Genomic DNA, 17,827 nt, shown 5'->3' with positions numbered 1-17,827 from the left:
CTCTCTCTGTCTCTCTCTCTCTCTCTCTCTCACTCTCTCTCTCTCTCTCTCTCTCTCTCTCTGTCTCTCTTTCTCTCTCTCTCTCTCTCACACACACACACACACACACAACGAATGAAATAGATTTGTAAAGAAACTGGATCGTTGTCACATTGGTTACATTCAATTCTGGCTTTCAGTCTTTGGTGCATTTGAGAAGGCAGAGGATCCTGATTTATCCTTGTCTTTCCCCTCCTCTCTGCCTAAACAAAATCAGAATTCCCAGCAGCAGTTGACAAGCTAAGTTAGCACATCCAGTCCCATCTCTCCAAGGCCCCCCCCCACCTTCATCGGTGGTCAGTTTTTGACACCACCATCTTGCACCCGGTGTTAGTGGGCTGGGGGCTGCAGCACATCTCAGCTTTCAGTCTCTGGAATGCTCACCAGCTCTTGGCCTTCACAGAAAGCCAGGGCTGTGTATGTGTGGGCCTCCGTCTACATGCCCGGGTAAGTGTAATTGCCCAACCGTGTGTGTTGTTTCACCAGCAATAAAAATCCAGCAGGGAAATGAATGCTAAAATTAGTTTGTCCTTTGACAAGATCTCCCCAGTTGAAAAATTTTTGTTTATCTATATGGCTGAGCAGACTTTGCTAAAATCGAAATTAACTGCCTTGTTTAATGGTGCAGCAGACTGTGTTTTGAAGAGCTTCCACTGAAATCTCCTTGAAAGGACATTTACTCTAGAAAGTCTAGCCTCTGGCAGAGTTACTGCATTTTTCTGTAGGTGTTTTTTTTTCTCCTTATGTTAATTGTAGGATGCACACATGAAGTCCACCACTGGACCCAGGGTCACTACACCTGTTGGGTGACTGGGTGGGTGGGTGGATGGGTGGATGGATGGGCAGATGGGTTGACTGACAGGTAGACAGTTTAATTGCCATATGTCTTAGATGTCAAATTTCCTGACATTTAAGAGGAAGAAGAACCTGTAATCGGTTTCCTCCCAAAATGTTTTTTGCTAAACTTCACCCTATGGCTGTATCTTTGGGCTTCATTCAACAAAAGCAATATTTATTAAGCACTTACTATGTGTTAGGCACATGGGATATAGATTTGAACAAAATGAAATAGTCCCTGCAATCAAGGAGTTCACTATCCAACGTGGGAACCAAGCATCCAAAAGTCATTACACAAATAATTATTTAACTGCAGCTGCAATCGCTGGGGATTTTGGGTTTTCTTTTTTCCTTTTTCTTGAGGAATAAGTCAGATACCATAAAATTCACCATTTTAAAGAGTACAATTCGTTGGGGTTTAGTATATTCACAGGGTGGTTTTTATCGTACAGTTGAGTGAAAAAAGCCAGTCTGCTGTGTTGTTTTGCTGGTGCACAAACAATCGGTTTGACTGACTTCAGCAGATTTTCCATTATGCTGGCATTGTGATCATTAATGTCATAAACGGGGGGTGAATGGGGCCATCAGAGAAGTCAGTTCAGACATGGTATCCTGGAAGCTGCCCTAAGGGAGAGTTCTTTTGACCCAAAACAGAAGCTCCTTCTCACCCAAGATGGCTTCTGTGAAAACTTTCTTCTTTGACCCTAAGTTGACCCTACTGGTTCTGGGAAACCTCCACAGCATCCTGTAAGTCCATTTTTCTAAGAATATATCCTAAGAAGTTCCTAAACTAGAGGTGGAAGAATCTCAAGGATTGAGAACCCTCAGGATCTACGCCATATATTCTAAAGCCAAGATACCAAAGGCAGTGAAACGTTCCATAATGAGCTCAGCTGACTGTTGCAGCAAAACAACCACTCGTTCATTGGTCTTCTTACTTCCTATTATTTGACTTGAAATGCAAATCTCTTGCACTTTCAGATGCATTGCAGGTCAATCTGATGGGGCCCATGTGGGAATTTAAGGGATCCGAGTTTGGATTCTGGCTCTGCTCGAATTTTGCTTTGAATTCTTGTTCTCCTCTGGAGATGGGGGTGATGGCGCAAGCAGTCTCCTTTGTGGGGTGTTGTGGAGGAGCGAAGGTCCATGAAGTAAAGCCGCTTTGGACCTGAACTACCTCCTACTGGTAGCTAATCTTTCAGGAACTGGTCTGATTGATAGATAGTCAGCCATCTATACAGAAAGTTTCAGGGGTCTCCCCTTCCCCCTGACTGATTTCATCAGAAGATAGCTTTGTGGCATCACCTAGAGATCTAGAAAAGTAAAGGAGCATTACTGTTATTCAGAGAGTTTGGGACACCCCCCTTAAGACATCAGTGTCAGAGGTGAAATTTACCCTTGTAGCTACTTCAAGATGATGACTGTCCTAATAACATCTTCTGTTTCTACGATCTTATACAAATTATAGAGCACTGTGATATTCCTTATCTCACTAATTCTCATGTCCACCTTGTGATGCAGGAAGGCTGTGACATTCACACAGTTTAGATGAAAAACACAGGCCTCAGAGAAATGACTTGCCCACGACAGCAAAGCTGGCTCTTGTATCCTCCATCTTTTCTTTCTTTTCATCTTAAAAGCTTGCCTACTTTTTTCCACTGCACTGTTCTGTAACATTTTTCCCTATGACTTGCCGATGACTTGTCAGTTCCGTTCACAGTACTTAGCTAAAACACCTGCTTGTATAATTGCTGACATTAAAAAGAATGTCATGAATGCATCTGACAGTTAATTTTATTTACTAGTTCCCTTCTGCTTCATAGGTTCCTGTGAGTTTGGGTTAATTAAGCCGACTTATTTTTACTAGCAAGCTGGTGATCCTTTGGGTTGAGTCAGCTGAGTTATCCCTGGGCTGTGATCAGTGACAGAGCCTTGGGAAAGCCTCAGTTCCTTCCCCCTTAGAACACAGGATGGCCATGCAGGACTTCTGGATATGAACCGCAGGATGGCACAGGACCTGCCCTTAACCATACCTTTGCGTCATCCTCTTCTTCTTTCAAAGGTACATGACCGATGGTGGACTTGGCCTCTACACCCGCCGCCTGAACCGGCTCCCTGATGGGATGGCTGTGGTGCGGGAGACCCTGCAAAGAAACACCTCCCTGGGCCTCGGAGATGCTGACAGGTAAGCCTGCTCCACTTGGGGTTGCTCAGGTGTGGAGGTCACTCCAGAGGGGCCTGAGAAATGAGGGCAGTAACAGTGAGAGCGGATGGGTGCTACTTTAACCCACCAGAGGTTGGGAGGCCTTGAAGCTGGGCCTCTGGTTAGGAGCTGGCACAGCAGGAGGGAGAGGACCGCTGACCAGCTCTTGCATCCTGCTTCTGGGTGGGATGGTGCTTCTGACAGCACGAACCCAGCGAGCTCAGGCTGGGCAGTTTTTGTTGTTGTTTTGACTGTTGCTACTGCATCTTCATCAGTTCAGCAGGCCCTGGGGATCTGCTTTGCTTCCTCTGTTAGCCAGCTTTCTAGGTATTGCACCTCGGAAGGAACAGAGTCCCTGGTGATGCACAGAAGGTCTGTGTGTAGAAGAGAGCTCTCCTGGCCATGGCTGAGCAGGCTTCCTGATAATTCTCCGGTTGCCTGGTGATAGGAGGCAAGGCTTAACCATGTAGCTTTATACACTGCATGCTGAGTAGTTGACATGATAGGACTTGACCGGCCTTCATTGCTTCAGAGACAAAAAGAGCTTCAGAACACAGTATAATAAAGAAGAATGTTTGGCCTCCGAGTTTCTAGTCTTTACTCTGACACAAACCAATTCTATGACCATGAGCAATTTATTAAAGAAGGGGATTAGACTGTATGATTTCCAAGATCCCTTCCAGCTCTGATGTGCTATATTTCTTGATTTCAATACCCTTTAATGATCTGACTGTTGAAGGATTTTTCTGGCATACTTGACCTCTTTCCACATCTGGGTTGATGAGACATAACATGGAATTTTAAATTTATTTTTATTTATTTATTTTTGGCTGCATTGGGTCTTCATTGCTGTGTGCAGGCTTTCTCTAGTTGTGGCGAGAGGAGGCTGCTCAGCAGTTGTGGCGCAGAGGCTTAGTTGCCCCGCAGCATGTGGGATCCTCCCGGGCCAGGGCTCGAACCTGTGTCCTCTGCACTGGCAGGCAGCTTCTTAACCACCACGCCACCAGGGAAGTCCCCATAACATGGAATTTTGATATGAGTGGTTTGAAATCACTGTGCCAAGTATTTGTATCGCAAGCCCAGCTTCTTACTATTCCCTTAGCAGGACATACTTTTTTTTTTACAGCGAGTGATATGACTTCTGTAGTTCTCTGGCTTCAGAGAAATAGGGCAGCATTATTTTGAAGTTACCCCCCAGAAATGGAATTTGCTGAAGAGGAATCCTCACCTTCTCTGGGGGAAGACTTGGAAGCTTGGGCTGGTATGGAGAGTGCTGAATTCATTGTCGGGAAGTTGGCATCTGCCCAAGGCCCAGGCTCTGCCACCAACTCGACTATGTCCTTCTCTGAGTCTCCCCAGCATCCAAGGTGGTGATTGATACCAGAGAGGACAAAAGACTTGTCCAGCTCAAGTCATCTTTTTTCCTGTAATTTTATTTAAAGTATTGGTTTGAAAATTCTATAGAAAGATGAACCGTTTGAGAACTGCTCTTTCTAAGGCTAGAACTCTCTATAACTAAAACCTTTAGAGGAAATACGAGCAAAAGAAAAAGCAGTTGTTTTAACACCCCCACTGGAGATTTCACAATTTGCTAAATGATTTTGCTTATTTGCATTCTCTTGTAAACACGGAGTTGCTTAGTAAATCTATTAGCATAAAGTGAAGGCCTTTTTCCCCTTGTAGCGAAAGCAGAGTCTGCAGTAGGGAATCTAATTTAATGCTTCATTGCAAGGTTAATGGAATGATCATAGATCACAGCTGAGCTTGTTCCCGCTTTTGGAGGTGGAGGATTTGGGTGGGGACTGGAGAGATGGGTGGCATTTGTTCTGTTGTTCCAGCTCAGCCCCTATGGTGGGACCAAGTAGACAACAGGGTCTCCCGGTTCTCTCCAAGCTGGAATTGCTCAGATGTGATCATTTAAGACTGAATGGATAACTGACCAACTTTTTTTTTTTTTTTAATGAATTTACTTATTTATTTATTTTCGGCTGCATTGGGTCTTCGTTGCTGCACACGGGCTTTCTCTAGTTGTGTCCAGCAGGGGCTACTCTTCCTTGCGGTGCACGGGCTTCTCATTGCGGTGGCTTCTCTTGTTGCAGAGCACAGGCTCTAGGCGCGTGGGCTTCAGTAGCTGTGGCACAGAGGGCTCAGTAGTTGTGGCTCGCAGACTCTAGAGCGCAGGCTCAGTAGTTGTGGCGTGCGGGCTTAGTTGCTCCGTGGCATGTGGGATCTTCCCAGACCAGGACTCGAACTCGTGTCCCCCGCATTGGCAGGCGGATTCTTAACCACTGAGCCACCAGGGGAGTCCCCTGACCAACTTGTGAAGAAAGAATTCAGGTGGCTTTAAAAAAAGAATTTAATAATGCTTACAAATTTTCTATTTTATATAAAAGTTTTGACCTGTAGGCAGTGAGATATTCTGCATTATTCTTGAATATGTTAAATTTCTTTACTCTCCAAAGTTAGTGTAAACAGACCATAAGAATTCTTTATCTTTGGCTAAGTTGAAATAGCAGTGGATTTGTTTCTTTCAAGTTCCTCATGTAAATCTCTTCCCAAAACTATATTCTAGATGAGTGTGTCCCAAAGTGAGAGGCTAACATTAATAGTACAGGAAATAATTTTAGATGGTAGACAGGGAAATACTTCTTTTTAACAATTACATTTTAATTGTAATTAAAACAATAATAAAAACTTTACAGCTAGCATCTCAAACCCATGGCTTTACAAATATTGCTTTAGGGTAAGGGTAGTATAAGCTTGGGATGATTTAACGTGAAATATCAAGGAAGAATATCACAGACGGTGTGCAGATATATTAAAAAATAAGAAGTAGTATGCAAATGGCTGCAGGCCAGGTAATCCTGTTCTTATCCTTGAATTGGAAATATGTTGTTTAAATAATTTAGACAAGTGAAAAAAAATATGCAGAGAACCCAGCACCTTTCCAGAATTCTTCCCTTTTAACCTGAAAGAAAGAGCTAAGGTATTGCCGTGAAGTTTTGTTATAAAAAGACAGCCCAGTCCTTAAGGATTCACACACAAGCAGTAGACTACGTGAGTTCTACAAAGGAAATAGGAAAAGTACTGAGAGATGATTTGTGATGAGCCCTCAGCACAGGGAAGGCAAGCACAAGAAGGGTGGATCACCTCACAGTGCAAACAGGAACATCATTGACCTTGGCAGTGCAGCTGCAAAGGACAGCTCTCCGGGGGAAGGCCCTAAAGGACGCCGACCCACCAGGCAGGCCGTGGCTGTTGGTGACTGGATATAGCTGGGGTATCTTCAGGGTTATTAAAAGTAACTGATAGGCATGTGTACCTTCAGAGTCTGGGAAACAGAGACCATATCTGTTAGTGAGTCTCGTTATGTCACCAGCCAGCTTCTGAGAAATAATAAATGACGATCGTAAATTCAAGATGCCAAGTCTGTCCTTGATCTCCTGTCACTCTTTAGGGTTGCCACCCGTGGGCTCTAGTTTTTACCTAATAGTCATCAGGAGGAACTTGCAGCACACTAGAGCCAGCTGTCTGAGAAGGAAGGGTCCAAAGGGACAAACGGAGGTGGCTTATTACAAGCTGTTGGCCCCAGATAACAGATAACTAAAGAGAGCTTTGGCATGGAGGCCTGTGGGCTGGCAGCCTGGGAGAAGGAAGGAAAAAACAACAAGGAGGGCCCAGGGGCTGGGCCCACAGTCGCATGGTTTGTGGATCACCGGCTGGTTGCACGCACTGCTGTCTCCTCGGAACCCATCCCTTTCTTTGTCCCCCCAAAGCACCACTGTGGCCCTTTGCGGCATCATGCTTTAGCGAGCAGTGGATTAAGACAGTTAAGTGCTCCCCCGATGGTCATGTACATGTCATTGAGAGCACGTGGAGGACAGAAGCCAGGCTTCTGTGCACATAGATGCTGAGGAGGACTTTGCATTACTTGGTAACTTTCTTCTCAACCATTAAAACCCTTATTGAACACCAGTTGCTTTTATTAATTTAGGTAGTAATAAAAATAGAAAAACTAATGCCGCATGTTAAAACGTCAGCCTGAGACTTGAACAAAATGAAAATTGCCCTCTGACCTCACCAAACAGGAAGGAGAAACTACTTTGTTTTGTTTTGTTTTGTTTTTCCCTTGTTACAAGATTTTCATTGCCCTGCAAATTCTGCACATTTTAGGTATTGAGATGGCATTTCAGTTGGGCTTCAGTCATTGTATAAACTGGACTGTCTGCATTTGGGACCCAGGCCTTGGTGCTCAGAGCTGTCCCAGCTTCAGCTTGAACAGGGAGTCCCACAGTGTGAGGGTGTAACTATGCAACCTGGTATTTGACCAGCCTGCCAAGCCAGGCCCTCCTTCCTCGGTGAGAGTGTCACAAGATCTCCACGAGCCCAGGGCACTGCTTGGCTTTGTGATTTGTGTGGAACAACATGGCCTCCTGGCACCAAGGAGTGCATTCACAGATTCAGGCCCGACCTGGAGGAAGGAGTTGAATCCAGGCCAGAGCACCCCAGCCAGCAGATGCAATTGGTAGGGGCCCTTACCATGTGGTAGGTCCCCAACCCAGCTATTTCTTAGGCATCGCCCCTGCTGGGATATGCAGGCTAGAGGGAGCACAGATGGGAATGACTTCTCCCCTTGTCCTCCCTTCCAAGCCTGGGGTAAGGAAAACAGTGGCCCCACAAAGATGTCCCCGACCATAGCCCCAGCACCTGTGAATATGTTACGCTACATGGCCAGGGGAATTAAGGTTGCTTATCAGCTGACGTTTAGATAGAGTGCCTTGGATTATCCAGGTGGGCCCAGTGTAATCACAAGGTCCTTAAAAGTGGAAGAGGCAGGAGAGGGGGGCAGAGTGATGAGGTGTGAGAGGCACACCACCCGCCCTGGCTGGCTTTGAGGATGGAGGAAGGGGCCACAGCCAAGGAATGTGGGTGACCTGTATAAAAAGGAAAGGGCAAAGGAACAGATTCTGCTCCCGTACAGCCTCCAGAAATGAATGCAGCCCTGCCGAAGCTGTGATTTCAGTCCATGAGACCCAATTCAGACTTCTGCCTCGAAGAAGTGTAAGACAGTACATACTTATTGTTTTCACCCACCAAGTTTATCATAATTTGTTACAGCAGCAATAGAAAACTAATACGCATCTTTACCAGAAAATAATAAAACACAAGGAGGAAAGGGGTGGGGTGGGAGGGATTGGGAGACTGGGATTGACACATATACATTATTGATACTATGTGTAAAATAGACAACTGATGGGAACATGCTGTATAGCACAGGGAACTCTACCTAATGCACTGTGGTAACCTAATGGGAGGGAAGTCCCAAAGGGAGGGGATATCTGTATGTGTATGGCTGATTCATTTTGTTGTGCTGTGGAGGCTAACACAACATTGTAAAGCAGCCATACTCCAGTAAAAATTAATTTAAAAAAAAAGAAAATGACAAAAACAATCGTAGTCGCTATTTCCTGATGGATCGCTATATGCCAGGAACTGTGCCAAGCACCTTACAAACTTTGTGTCACTAATTCCTAACCCTGACCCTTTGAGAGGAGGTATTATCCTAGTTTCATAGGCTGTGAGAGGGTTAGGTTGCATACACAGCTAACTGTCTATAGTGTCCAAGCTGGAATTGAAACCCAGGCCCACCAGACCCCCCAGAGGCTCTAACCACCTGCCATACTGCCCGCTCAGGGAGCCCTCTGTGCAGGGATTCTTCCCTAGCTCCAGCCCTTATCTTGGTGTCATCTCGTTAAATGAGGCCCTACTCACTAAAAAGGTAAACAATGCCCAGATGCCTGGAAAGGCGAACTCCATCCTTAAGGGACAATGCGAAACAGTTTGCATTAAGAGGGAAGAGGGAATATTTCTTGATTCCTCTCCCTCCATCCCACACTTTTCTCACAGGGATACTGCAGATGGGCTGACCCTCATCCCTTATCCCATCGTGATTTCAGGCCTCAAGGAAAAGGTCTTTCTTACACAGTGCTGGGCCAGTTTACTACCCCTTAGCCTCCTTGCAGGTTTGGAGGAGGGATGCCTGTTTGTAGATTCTGACCTGCTGCCAACTTGGGTGGTTTGCTGGAGAAGGGGTCCACAATTTTAAGATCCTAGGCCAGGGCTGATCCTTCCTTTTAATGATCCCAGAAATCCAGGGCCCACAGAATCTGCTGAGATTCTGCAGTCATTTGAAGAATTCTCCCTGCTGCCGGCTTACCACTGTAGTCCCTGAAGCATTGCTGGAGTTTCTCTACCCAGAAACTACCCTGGGCTAGTTTCTCTAGCCCAGGGTCTGCAGGCCTACTTGGCTGAGCCATGGTCAAAGGAGGGCTCCCCTAAAATGTTCCCTCCCTCCCCCTCGCTGTCTCCTCTCTGTGTCTTTTGAGCACTGTCATTTCCTAATATTCCTGCCATCACCGAGGAAGCCAAGGGGGCGGGGTTTGCCCTTCTTTTATCACTAATGGCACTTCATGCCATCTGCCTGCCAGTATTTGAGCCCTGTTTCTCCTGCATTCATGTGGCGGGAGTGAGGGACTAAAGATCTGTGCCGCCAGTGTAAGGACCCCCAGTGGGATGTGGCCATGGCAGCGTTAAATAAACCAAATTAAAAGTCGGCTTTTTAGTCACGTGAGCCGCATTCAAGTGCTCCCAGGTCCCACGTGGTTTGGGGCCACCCTATTGGAGAATGCAGACACTCTTCAGTAGATAGAGAACATTTCATCACTGCAGCAAGTTCTTTTGGGCAGCGCTGATATAGACCAGTTCATTTCTATTTCAAAAGGCAGCTGTGGAGTAAAGAGAAGACATGGAGTTTGCTGTAGAGGGACCCTAGGTCTAGTCGAAACTCGGGGGGGGGGGTTGTCTCTAAAATTAGGACAGTATTCACACATGCCTCACAGGACTGTTGTGAGGAGGGCCCAAGGTGATGGTAGGGAAAGTGCTTTATAAAGTACGGGACAAAGATAAATACCCTGATTATTCTTCCGCCTGCAAGCCATTCAGGGCAATCTGGCCTCTAGCCCTCTGCAGTTCTCTTACCTTTATATTTAATTAACTAATAGTTAAGCCTTCTTCTTTCCGTAACAGCTTAGAGTAACTATGTATAGTAAAAGAACAATTGTAAATTAAAAGAATGAAACATTAGGACAGAAGGAAATGTAAGTTAGAATATGACATGTAGAAAAGGGAGAAAATTGAGAATACAGATATGGTCCTACATGGTTGTGTATTTGCGTGGTAATTCAGCATTGAGATTCCTACTGGAATAAGTGAAAATGAACTTTGCCTTCCTGACTTCCCATAATATTTTGTCTTCATCTTGCCTTGCTTGGCTCAACCAGTTGATATCTCTCTCTCCCTCTCTCCCTCTCTCCCTCTCTCCCCCTCCCTCTCTCTCCCCCCTCCCTCTCTCTCCCTCCCTCTCTCTCCCTCCCTCTCTCTCTCTCCCCCTCCCCCTCTCTCCCTCCCTCTCTCTCCCCCTCCCCCTCTCCCTCCCCCCCTCCTCCGTCCCTCTGTCACCCCCAGCCCTCCCCTCTCTTCCTCTCTCATACTCCTGGCTTCTTTCTCACTGCCTCATAACTGCCTATTATACCCACTAGTGCTCCCAAGCGTTTTCCTAGTCCTGCATTCCAGGGTTATATGCATTTTCTTCGAATAAGAAAATGCCTCTAGCACAGTGCCCAGCATCAATAATCTTCATTGTGTTTCTTTTCCATCCCTTTTCCCTTTCTTCTCCTGCCCCTGTGTAGCAAGAGAACACAAAGTAGGAGAGAGTGAAAGTCACTTTCATTTTAAAGCTCATAAAAGGAGCCTTAGAGGCAAACCTCTATTTCCGTGGTAACAGGATAATAATTACTGCATTGGCCTTTCCCAAGGGCCTCTTTTCTGCTGGTACCACTGGCTTCCTTTTTAAGTAAGAGCGGCTGCATGTGGAATGGGTGGGTAGAGGCCACCTGTGCTGAATGGGGAGCAGTGCTGACAGGAAGCAAACCATCTTGAGCCACAAAGGAATTCTCCCAGGGGGTTGTAACAAGAAGAGAAAGAACGGTCTGTGGAGTATCGTTTCTCATCCATGCGGTGTTTTCACTTTAAAAAAAAAAAAAAAAAAGGCAGAATAGTGGCCCCACGAGAACCGTCCACTCCCTTACGTTGCGCGACTTCATAGCTTTGTTCCAGGGCCTGCCATAGGAGAAGCACATCGGAGTGTGTGTGTGTGTGTTAGGCGATAGGGAGGACAGTTACTCCCCAAAGCACATTTTCCAGAGGTGGTGCCTTTTCAATAGTTGCTTAAAGGTAATTTGGAGACTTGATGGTTGTGCAAAGTATGGATGAGAAGACATCTAGCAATACAAAAGCAAGAGTGACAGGTCAAGGGCTTCCCTGGTGGCACAGTGGTTGAGAGTCCGCCTGCCGATGCAGGGGACGTGGGTTCGTGCCCCGGTCCGGGAAGATCCCACATGCCGTGGAGCGGCTGGGCCCGTGAGCCATGGCCGCTGAGCCTGCGCGTCCGGAGCCTGTAAGAGTGACAGGTCAAAGAGAAACAACCAGGTACTTCCCTGGCGGTCCAGTGGTTAAGACTTCACACTTCCACTGCAGAGGGCATGGGTTCGATCCCTGGTCGGGGAACCAAGATCCCATATGCCATGGGGCGTGGCCAAAAAAAAAGAGAAAAAGACCAAATGAGGCACCTTTTTCTGTGCTTCCTCCCCCAGAAACTTGAAACATAGGCCCCCATCCCAAACTCAGAATCTGACTACGCCTGTGCCCTGGAACAGAAAATAACATCGTGTGTTTTAATCCAAGTACCTGGGCCAGTCTTTGCCTCAGTTACGATAGGCTGGGTTGTGCTGCATAACAAACAACTCCCAAAACCCACCCTCAGTATCTGGCCATTGCAGATCAGTGGGAAGCTACGTTGTACATCATTCTCACCGTAGGACCCAGGGTGCCAGAGAGGCGATTATTTAGAGCATTGACAATGTCCATGGCAAAGAGAAGACACACTGCCTCTTAAAGCTTCTGTCCAGGAATGGCCCCTGTAACTTCCACTCATTTGTCATTGGCCGAAGGAAGTCAGGGGTACACTTAAATTCAAAGGTGAAGAGAGGGACATTTTTGCCAGGTGCCTGTGAGAACAAACCATGTGGAGAACTCCTTAGTGACTATCATTGCTTTATTACATTACCAGTGGCAGCCTGAGCCTAATACTGCCCCCACCGCACCGCATTATGTAACCAACTCTGAATCACGTACTTCATCACATATTCACTACATCCCTATCAGATGCTGGGCACCATGGCGCCTAGTCTGACTGATGGCCTCGGTCGGGGAGGGTGAGCCCATAGGTGAGGAACTGGCTGAGGAATTTTAGACAATGCTACGGGTCAGTTGCATTTCAACAAAGTATTTGGCCTGTATCTTGATATGTGACAGCTTATAGAAAATGCTGATGACTGTTTAATATTGACAGAGCATCTCCCATGCACCAGGCCCGGGGGATCCAAAGGTGAGTCAGGACATCGTCCCTGCTCCCTGCCCTCAGGAAGCTTGCAGTCAAATTGAGGAGAGAGGAGCCTTAATAAGCACTCATGACACCGTGTGCCAAGTGCCAAAGAGATTTGTGGGAACTGGAAGGACCAGGGGTAGCCCTGAGGGCTAAATGTCATCCTACATTGGGAACTTGTTACTGTAACGAAATGCAGGAGGTTTCTTTTCCTGTCAGTGATGATTTGAGAGATCCTTTAAAAATATTACCCAAGTGTCAAAATAGGCCTGCTTGTTTCATTCTCCACTTGGGATTTTCCTTTTGTTTCCTTTAATATCCTTTGTCATGTTTGAAGAGCAGCCTAGCTGTGATTTCTGTGACCGAAATGCAGGAGCTGATGAAATAAGCCTGGTGTAGAAGGAACCCTTACACCGGCCGTGGAGAAGTGTTCCTGGTTAAGCGTAGCCTTTAGGCTGGTCATGCTGGACAGCTGTGCCAGCCGAGTTTCCGTTCGAGGTTACCTTGCATGTAAATATATTTTCCCAAGGCTGCCTCTCCGAAGAGAAGCTTACCATGCAAGGCTGGGTGAGAGAGCGCCCTTCAGAGTCACCAGCCGCAGCCCTCTCTCACTTTGCCAGTGAGGAAATCCAGGTCTGGGGAGATGGTTTGTGGTCCAGTGACTGCTCTGTCCTCCAGGCTTTGGGGAGCAAAGTCATCTCGGCGTGAGTTTGGAGAGCGTGAACTCTGAGTAACTGATGAAAGCGCACGTTATCTCTTCGGTAAGGATGAATGCAGTCCATGCAGTAAGGGAGGGAGTGCACTAGGAATCAAGAGTCCTTGTCCTAGACCTGGTTCTGCCACCATGCTTCCCCTCCCTGAACCCCTCGTTCCTTCATCCGGGCAGTCCGATCTTCCGATGTTTAAGGTCCTTGAGTTCCTGGGACTCGGTGTTCTTGTTTGTCATTTGAAGGACAGAGTTACAGAATGACTCAGGACTGTGACTCATCCACACAGGGCAGGGACCCCACGAACCTTTCGGCTCTGATGATCTCGATGACAGGTGTCATCGTGCGATGGCATTTCTATTAGGAGTGCAGTGTGCTCGTCCAGGGCCCCTGGTGTGTGCAGACCCAGCAGGCTGAGGGGCCCCTCTTCCAGAGGAGAGAAAGCCTCAAAGTCCATCCTTACTGCACTTCAAAGCTAAGCCACGAGGCACTTAGGGAGAGAGAGGCAGGTAGCAGTGTCGCTGACGGCAGGCACAGATGAATGCCCAGGGCTGAAGGACTGAATGAAATCTTGCAAAAGGGGAAGGCAGGGTAGACAGAGCTGTGACCGGGAGTGGTGGGGATATGTACCTTTCTGACGCTTTGGAGAAAATCTATTACACGTGATAATGGATTTTGCTCTAACTTGGAGCTTCACCAAAGTGATATTAGAAGTTGAAGCTCATGGGATTGTAGTCTTATTTTCACTGAGATAAAATTCCAAGTGACTGATAAGCAGTGAATTGTATTTATTTTGGTGGGTGTTTTGACTCAGGATTTAATTAGACTTGGGAGGGCATTGTTCCCTAAATCACCACTAGCAGCGGCCTCTGCCTGTCCAGAGGGGAGGGGGCAGCTTTGGGAATGAGCAGTGTCGGGGGGCTTGGAGGGAGTTCCCTGCACTGCGATTTTTCATGCAGTTGGCAGGCTTTGTGTGGTACGCCAGAGTCCTAGAGGGCAAAACTGGGAATGGGTTTATACAGGACCATGAGCTTTACGGATAAGGGAGCAGGCGCTGAAAGGTGACATTCCTTCCCAAAGCCACAGTGCCATAAGGGGCAAAGTCAGGTCTCTCTGGGCACAAAACCTTTGCTTTCCATCGTCGTGCTTGCTTCCCCTTTGTTCAGAGGCTCAGTGCCATCCTTCCAGAAGGTGACCCTCACTGGGAGCTACATGAGTGATGGGCGAGCATCTCCTTAGTGCTTTGCACCAGCTGAGGTGCTTGCAAAGGTGACAGCCTGGGGACCGCTGACCTTTGAGACAGCCCTCTTCCCAGTTCTCGTTTTTCCCATCTGGAGGCTGGGTCATAGGAATGCCAGAGACTGTGGCTCAGGCCAGGCTCTGCTGCTGTGGAGGGAACTCCAGCTCTTCCTTAAGAAGAATTTGGGGATGCTTCAAGCCGTGGGAGTCCTATTTTCCTCTGTAGGCACATTTAACTTCTTCAGTGCCAGAACGTCCAGCAGAGGCTTCAGAGTTGCCTTTGTCCTACTGGTCACACCTGGTGACCTTCAGGGTCTGTCTTCTCCGGGAGTGGCCTCTGCCATAGACCCCGGTGGCTTTTGTGTCTTGGGACTTAAGGAGAAGGAGGCCGGCTTCGTGCGCTCCAGCTGCAGCCCTGTTGTTTTCCCTTGTCCGCTGCGCACTGTGATTTATCCCCCTCATTAATCCGTGGTGCTCAGTTCTGTAAAATTGCCTGAAATGAGATCTGAAGAGGGACTCGGACATTTTGAGGGATGTTGCAGGACTGTGTGGAGGAGATTAAATGGAGACTGAAGGAAATGAGGTGGCTGCATGCCTCGGTGGGCTCGAAGCCCCTGACTCAAGGATTTCTGTCGTCTCCTCTCTCTTTAGCTTACCCTGAGATTTGGAGTGAGGCACTCACAATCCCTCTGGTGGCAAAATGAGGCTTTACAAAAAAAAAAACAAGCCTCCCTGGCTGCCTCTTTGGGCTTCCGGGACGTGGACCCGTGGGTAACCCACGAGGGTGCGGTAGTTGAAGCCCTAGAGGAGACGTGCAGCAGAATCACAGGGCATCTTGGCTGGGCAGGACTCTCATGTGTTGTCTTGCACAGGGTACACAGGTGGCTGCAGAGGGTGAGTGCGGGGGTCACACTGGGTGTCCTACCATCAGCCAGACGCTGAGTACCATGCAGGCAGATGCGGGTAGATCTCCAGGTACCCGCTGCCTTGTTCTGTAGGAGCTCTTGCAGGGACAAGGGGTCATTTTTCCATTGTCAGTGTGGGAGCAGCTCGTGAGAGCTCTGGGTACACCAGGGATGGAGGTCCCTTGGGAGGCTGTCTAAACTCCTCCATAGGACTCTCGGCAGTTTGCAATCAGTGGTCCTGGCCTCTGAGACTCATTGTCAGCAACAGCTACTCTTCTAGGTGTTGTCCTAAATGCTTTACATATTTGCTCTAACCTCCAAGGGGACCCAGTGAGGAGTTATCCCCATTTCACAGTTGAGAAGTCCTGGGTCAGTGGGTCTAAGTGACTTGCCCAGGGGCACGTGGGCAGTGAGTGTCAGCGCTCAGATTCCAACCTGGTCTGTCGGACTCCAGAAACATGTTCTCCCTGGGGTACCGTGCTGCCCGTCTCTAGAAGAGGAGGGTGTGCCAGCGATGAGCAGTCCATGGGTCCAGCTCTCTCCTGGAATAACCTCCTGGCTTCCCTTACCTCTGTAACCCCCACTCATGCTCCAGGACTGGCCCCAGCCCTGCCTTTCCTAGGAAGCCTGTTTGCCCTCTCCTCTCCTCCCCTAACCCCAGACAGGGTCCCCCGCGGGCCTCTCATCCATCCAGGGTCTCCCGGTAACCCATGTTTTGCTCTCTGGTAGCATGTAACACGCCTTTGGAATTGTCTGCTTCCAGGTGTGGTCCCCTGCCACTAAACTAAAGGGAGGAACCGGGATGGTATCTTACTCTACTCTGCACGGGCCTGGCGTATACAGTAGTAGATGTTTGCTGTATAATTAATTTACAGTATCCTAAGAATGATTAATAAGACTTGCTGAACATTTAGGTTTCCTCTCCTTTTCCATCCAGTCTATTGGCCAATCTTGGGCACAGTCCCTGCAAGTGATCTCTCAGATCTCTCTGCTTCTCACTGTCTCTCATCTGCCACCACAGGGGTCCAGGCTGCCGTCACCTCTCACTGAGCTCCCACTGTGGCCTCCTGACTGGGCTCACTGTTTCCTCCATGGCCTTCGTGTGGTGCATTCTCCACCCAGCAGCCATTGTGATCTTCTTAACACATACGTCAGATCTCCTCTGCCCCCTGCCTATAACTTTACCTCAGTGGATTTCCACTGCACATAGAATAGAATCCATACTTCTTACCATGGTCTCCAGGGTAGGGCATGTTCTAGTCCCTGCCTGTCTCTCTGGCCTCACCTCATTCCACTTTCCCCTCCCCAACTCATGCCTTCCTCTAGGCCCTTGAACTTGCCAAATGTCTCCCTTCAGAACCTTTGCATGTGCTATTCCTTGTGCCTGGAATGTGCTTCTCCCACTTCCCCCTTTCTTTTTATAAGGCTGACTCATTCTCATCCTTCAGGAATCAACTCAGACATCTCACCCATCTCTCAGGGAAGGTCCTTGACCACTCTCTCTAACGGTCTCAGCTGTTAGTGTCTTCTGGAGCATCCAGTCGGATTTTTTTCACATCCCTATTTGCATTTGCGTTCATTTTTATTTATTTGTCTGTTATGTCTTTGCACTAGACTGTAAGTATCAGTAAAACATAAACTAGGTCAGTTCTGTTTGCAGGTGAATCTCCTTCCTAGCACAGTGCCTGGCTCAGAAGAGTGCTCATTACATATGTTCTTGAATGACTGTCTGGCTCTGTGATGCAGGGACCATATGCAAAATACTTAAAGCCAGTGAGGTGCAGGCACCAACCAACCAGAACAAGGCACTCACCAGTCAGAACAAGGGCAACAAGGCAGTGGCAAACCAGAACAGGCACTAACCAATCAGAATAGGGCACTGGCCAACCAGAACAGGCACTGACCAGTCAGAATGAGGCATCAGTGGTGGTGAACAACTCTTACTGCCATGGTTGAGAGTCCGCCTGCCGATGCAGGGGACGCGGGTTCGTGCCCCGGTCCGGGAAGGTCCCACATGCCGCGGAGCGGCTGGGCCCGTGAGCCATGGCCGCTGAGCCTGCGCGTCCGGAGCCTGTGCTCCGCAACGGGAGAGGCCACAGCAGTGAGAGGCCCGCGTACTGCAAAAAAAGAAACCCAAAAAACAAAACACAACTCTTACTGCCAACACAAATCAATTCTGGTGCTGGGGCTTATAGTGACCCGTCCCACTCAGTCCTCATCCAGTCCTCAAGTTAAGTTAACCATGGCCCCAACCTGCGTTCAAAAAATGGTTTGTTGGTATCCAGGAGCTTCTCCTGTGTGAGACTGAGTGGTTCGACCCAGCCCACTATCTTTCCCGGAAAAAGGATTTCAAACCTGCAACCCCCTGACATGTTTAGACTCCAGCTTTGCTGCC

General features: G+C 48.0%; 1 protein-coding gene across 2 annotated transcripts in view; it reads left to right on the top strand.

The window, feature by feature from the left end:
* The window catches only part of NAV2 (neuron navigator 2), a 395,564-nt gene that overhangs the window by 269,813 nt on the left and 107,924 nt on the right, over window positions 1-17,827 (top strand). For both annotated transcript variants that reach the window (XM_089915047.1, XM_022583768.3), the window contains exon 11: window positions 2,939-3,061. In XM_089915047.1, coding sequence (XP_089771173.1) covers window positions 2,939-3,061 — 123 coding nt within the window. The remainder of the gene's footprint in view (window positions 1-2,938; window positions 3,062-17,827) is intronic.

This window comes from Delphinapterus leucas, chromosome 7, assembly GCF_059928025.1.
Source record: "Delphinapterus leucas isolate spDelLeu-1000000601 "Yukka" chromosome 7, BTC_Dleu_Yukka2, whole genome shotgun sequence".
Classification (NCBI taxonomy): domain Eukaryota; kingdom Metazoa; phylum Chordata; class Mammalia; order Artiodactyla; family Monodontidae; genus Delphinapterus; species Delphinapterus leucas.
This window is presented reverse-complemented; position numbering and strand designations above follow the sequence as displayed.